Source organism: Microchirus variegatus, assembly GCF_963457635.1.
Source record: "Microchirus variegatus genome assembly, chromosome: 11".
Lineage (NCBI taxonomy): Eukaryota > Metazoa > Chordata > Actinopteri > Pleuronectiformes > Soleidae > Microchirus > Microchirus variegatus.
In genome coordinates, this window is record NC_139812.1 from 22,383,117 (window position 1) to 22,389,008 (window position 5,892).

The 5,892-nt window shown below is 37.6% G+C and overlaps 1 protein-coding gene across 1 annotated transcript in view; it reads right to left on the reverse strand.

Moving 5' to 3' along the window:
• Window positions 1-2,282, reverse strand: part of LOC310933859 (ryanodine receptor 2-like) — a gene marked incomplete at both ends in the record, with an annotated part of 63,184 nt that extends 60,902 nt beyond the window's left edge. Inside the window, one exon of the mRNA XM_083897430.1 lies at window positions 2,235-2,282. Within this exon, the coding sequence (XP_083753556.1) occupies window positions 2,235-2,282 (48 nt within the window). The remainder of the gene's footprint in view (window positions 1-2,234) is intronic.
• Window positions 2,283-5,892: the final 3,610 nt, after the last annotated feature.

Below are 5,892 nucleotides of genomic sequence, written 5' to 3' on the forward strand. Positions count from 1 at the left end.
AAGAATATCTGAGTAATTGGGAGGAACCCATGAAAAATTAAATGAAAATACCCAGACAATATATTGTATGGTTTTAAATTTGGCATGTCAGTGAATCTTTCACTGACATGCCAAAATCATACTGCCTTGCATGACTTACTATCAGCAAAACACAATTCTGACTCTATTCTTGAACCATGTACTGTATGTCTCCCTAAAATGTATCTTATCTTCATTTCAATGCCAGGGGATCACGCCAAATTCAAATCTATTTATGGAGCTGAAGAGCAAAGGACAACAGATAACTGGTCTCCAAAGTCGAGTGAGGACTACCAACACCTCTCTGTACCCAGGCTGCATACCTCCATATTGGGAAGTTATGACACTGTCTGACCCCTATTTCACCCTTCTTTCCACTGTTCCTATCATCAGGGCTCTGCAGGTCGTCAAACACACCGCCCGACACTGAGGCACTGCACAGCATTCAAATGGTGAGAAAGGACTCAGCACTTCTACAAGGGACAATGTGGCAAGAGGAAATTCTTAGCACCGCATGACTTAATCCAAAATGTCAAAAGCACTGACAAAATAGTAATGGTGACGCATGTTAATCTGGCTGGCCACAGCAGGCTTTCAAAAACATTGGTTTGAATTTGAAACAGATACTGGTGCATGGTCCATTCAGAGTTTTTTAAAGTAAACGTGGAGAACTTTGCCTAAAACAAAGACGACGTTCATATATTTATTATGAAAATCACTGGCCTTCATTGTCAGATAATGTGTGTAAATTCATGAAAAGTGGACACAGTCTTCCAGTTTTTGCTGTAAAAACTAAACAGGAAGTGAAAACATATTGGAAAGCCGCCAGGGTAAAACTCTGCTGGTACCAAAAATAATTTCTTACTTCTCACTGATTTTTACAGAGTCACGAGACTTTTTCCTGAGGAGTTAATGATTGAATTTGCTGTAGTTTCAGGTCTTTTTCTATCACACAGGATCTTCCCATTTAGAGGAAAATAGATGATAAAGCAGAGTACATCTGGTATCGTGCAATAGGAGCCTGGTTGTAGGTGACATCTTGCAAATTGCAGACCTCAAAGCTTCAGAACAGGAGTTCAGATTCCTATGGGTGACATCACTACTGGTTTCCAGTTGGTTTAATCAGTGGAGCTATTATGTTTCTTATGTCATTTACAAATTAAGCTAATCAGGAGACAACAGTTCTGGGTGGCTTTACCGCCTCTGCTGAACGATTGCCTGGGGGGGATTTCCTGCATTTTATGTAGTAATGTATGACACAGATACCTACAATGTAATTTTATATTGTGGATCGATCCTGCGCTGTGACTTTACGGTGGGTGTTGGTCTGCATCCCTGCCTGTGTGTCTCATATCCACACCAGACACATTCCCTGCTGTGACATGTCCTTGTCAGAGGACAAAGATAACAAGCTGTGAGAGGACGACCTACAGTACAACTACAGGACAGTATCACCTTGTGGTTGAGATTAAAAAAGCCCATATTTAGTCAGCAACAAAAACAACTTAAACTATAAATAAAATGTACTTACTGTGATTGCTTAATGTTGGCAGACTTGGACATTATGTCATAAGGTCACACTTTTTAAATGTACACATTCTTAGTATTAACAGCTGATACAATGAGGAAGAAGATATCGAAGAGTTTAATCTGAAAAGTTGCCACTAACAAAATAATGTACATTTTTAATGAACAGGTACATTTTATATGTTGTCAACACTGTGAAGTTGTCTACAGGCATAGTTTTGACCTGGAAATTCCAGGTCTGCCTTCCAGAGCTAGCAAATGTTTTGCACATTTAAACTGTTTACCTGAAGATTTGAAACTGCTTTTCACTGAATGACAATAAAACATGTTTTCCTTTAATTTACCCAACTTTTAACTTGAGTTTGTCTACCTGGCCATAAGTTAGGTTGAAAAGTGTTTTAAAAAATAAAAATAAAGGGCTGCCTCTGCAGACTTTCAGAATATCACTGTTCTTTCCTGCTCGTGAGTTAGCTAGCTAGCTAACTCACGAGCTAGCTAACTCAGATAATTGGTAGCTAATTAGCTACCAATTATCTGAATTTTACACTTAAATTACACAACATATACTGCACCCTCATGAAAGTAACTTCATTACATACATTTACGATGTACTGCAATATTTACACAAGGTGGCGCTGTGAGGTTAACTAGTATAGTCAGCTTATAAAAAAAAAACAACGCTGACTCACCGTCCGTAGAAACTGGAATTCATCATCTCCATCTCCGGTGTCTGTCATTATTATTAATATTTAAAGCAAAGGAGCCTCATTAGAGGAGCTGGAGCAACTTTGATGGAGGTGAAGGAGACAGAGCGGGGGACAGGAGGACAGAGAGGGGGAGAGAGGCCCAGGAAGGTGTGGAGCAAAACAGCTGTAAATGTGTGGGTGGAGTCAACTGATAACGTCTTCTCACAAACCCACACATTCTTGTCACTGGGATGGATGATAAAAGTTGTAAATTACACCAACAACAGATACAAGGAAATTTGGTATTCAGCAAAAGGAAAACTACAGGGGGAGTTTTAATTAAGTCAAATTAACTCTGGTTTTTGCCATTAAAATTGTGTTATTCCTAACCCAATATAGATTGCAAGCAAGTTTACTCCACTATATTTCCTCCAACTATCTTTGTTACTCGTTACAACCAAATAAAAACAGAAGAAGTAGTGTTGGTAATGGTCTGTATTTATATAGAGCTTTTCTTGTCTTGCCAGTTTTTGCCATTCACACACTTCCACATGGGCTTCAGTGTCTTGCTCAAGGACAAGGACACATACAGATGGGCAGAGCCAAGAATTGAACACACAACCTTCCAGTTGAAGGACAACTCGCCCTACCACTGAGAACCTTTACTTTTACTTAATTTTATATCAGAAAATTACATTTGACACTTGAGTACAGTAAATGTCATATACTTAGACTTTTACTCAAATAATATTATTAGGGACCTCGACACAAAGGTGGCGAGGAACCTATTGAAATTGTTCTTATTATTATTATTTTTTTTTTAAAGTGACTTTATGTGACATTTTCTGCTTAGTGATTAGAAATGAAAATAATATCTTGATAATCCAGCAATCAAAAAATGTTTAGGATGATATTGCACACCATTTCAACGTGAAAGTGTTTGTTTTGATGTATAGTTCTCACACAAAAAAAACATGTTTGATGCAAAATGAATCTGTAAAATACTGAATGACAACTGTTGGTCAGTTTGGGTCAGTTTTCATTATAATATATAATTTTATAATATATAATATAATTTCATTATAAAACAATGGGGCGCAGGTTTGAGACCCCTGGTGCAGAGCCTGATTACAGCATGATGCACAAGAGTTTACTTTACTCCAAAGTTGCAGCAGTGATCCTGTCAGAAGACGCTGTTCATGAATTATTTATCCATCAGTGGTGTTTGGTCACAGAAGTAACTTCCAGAGCTAAAACGTGTTTTGCACAATTTTATTTTTTCTTTTCTTTGATTTTACATGCAGGCTACATTTTATCAGTTCCAGATCAAAAACCATTACAATTACAATTGCTACAATTTCCTAGAAAGACAAGTTTGACAAGTGTGGAGATATTATTATCCATTATTATTATTTGTATTATTTTTATCATCAAAACCATCTGTGATGATATACTGTAGATCAGGGGTCTCAAACTCAAATAACCTGGGGGCCGATGTGCATCTATTGTGGTCAAGAAGTTAATTTTGCATCATATTTATGATGCAAAATTAATCAAAAACATTAGATAAATAATAGTGTGGACAACCGTAATTAAAGTTTGTGACAGGAGCCGTTTTGGCCACTGCCATTCATAATTATGACCAAATGCCTCATACACACTGTGTTTAAAAGACATGGGCCTTGTTTTCATTATAACACGATTAAGTGGGGGGCCGCCAGTTTGAGACCCCTGCTGTAGATGTTTGATCCACATCAAGAAACACTGAAGGCAAATAGTGGATAGTGAAGTAGCTCTTTTTTGTAAAGAATTAGTGTTATTTTTGTCACAACAATAACAGCTGAAGTAAAATTTGACATTGTGTATTTAATGGGTATATGATTATTCCAATAATTTGCTAAGGCATTCAATAGTATCTTATTATTATAGGGGAAAATAAGGATAAACCCATAAAAGCTTAATTTCAGTTTTCTTACATGACCTTTCACTTTGTTGACCCTTTTGTGACCTACTAAAAATCGAGCATCTGAAAGCGAAAATATTCACTCTTGAAGTCGTAATAAATCATTCAATCATCTGCCCCCGAAAATCCCACTCGCACACAAAATAATATCAGCGTCTGACGACGAGCTGAACACCTTCTCTCTTCTCACAGTATCCGTGTCTATTTTGATTAGATGACCTTTCCTCTGTAACACCCACTTAATGGAATAGGCTGATTGTCGTGACATTTGCTGACCACATTCATTCTCCTCAAAGAACAAAGCTTTTGAGTTTTTGCCATCCCAACATTGAATATTCTAGCCCCAGAGAGGCGACGCTCTCTGAGAAGCTAAATCATTAACACATTTTTCTCTCCATGCTGCAATTGCATGTGACAGAACGGAGGAATAATTGAACTCGCCCAGCGCAGACCAATTCACCTGTTATCTCAGCACTGTGAGAATATGTACGGATGTATTAAACTGGAAGATGTTCAAGCCCCGGTTTATTATTAGCCTTTTTTCCCTTCCTTATGGGGATATAAAGTATAGGAGTCTTACAATGCTGTTTTTTTGTTTTTTTAAAACAAATTTAGAGTTAACCTGTATTTGGAGCTAGGGGAGCTAAGAATGCAGATTGTACGCTCACAAGGGGACCGTATCTATGTTCCTTTTTTGGGAAAAACGGGGAACATAGGACCCGGGGAACATAGGTACGACCCCCTCACAAGCTACTTTATTAGCTATTAGCTTTATTAGCTAAAGTAGCTACTTAAGTTAAAGTAGACCACACATACTTTATTAGGTAAAGACAACAGGGCTACTCTATTAGCTTGTGAGCTACTTTCTTAGCTATTAGTTTTATTAGCTACTTTAGTAGCTAGCTAAACTAGACCATGTGTACCTACTTTATTATGTACACGTTCCCATTGCTTGTCAATGCAAAAGCCAATCACACGACAGAAGCTCATTGCGTCTCGGCATACAGACAGCGGGGCTACTTTATTAGCTTGTGAGCTACTTTCTTAGCTATTAGCTTTATTAGCTACTTCAGCTAAAGTAGCTAGCTAAACTAGACCACATGTACCAACTTTATTAGGTACACGTGTTTCCATTGCTTGTCAATACAAAAGCCAATCACATGACAGAATGTGTCTTGGCATACAGCCAGGGTCAAACTGAGCATCAGAAAAGGGAAGTAAAAGTGATTTAAATTGAATATTAGTCCAAAAAAAATAGAGAATATCCAGTGAGCAGCAGCTCTCTGAGCATAAATAGTGTGTTCAGAATGTCTAAGAATGTAGATTGTATGCTCACAAGCTACATTATTAGCTTCTAAGCTACTCTATTAGCTATTAGCTTTATTAGCTACTTTAGCTGAAGTAGACCACATGTACCTAATAAAGTAGGTACACATGTTCCCATTGCTTGTCAACGCAAAAGCCAGAAGCTCAATACGTCTCGGCAAACAGCCAGGGTCAAACCTAGTGTCAGAAAAGAGAAGAAAAGATGATTTAAATTGAATATTAGTCCCCAAAAAAATGCAGGATATGCTAAAGCAGCAGTTCTCTGAGCATAACTATTGTGTTGTTGCCAGAAGAGATTGGCCAGACTGGCTCTTAAATGACAGAAAGACAAGTGAAAATAATCAATAGTTAAACAGAAAAGACACTTTTTTT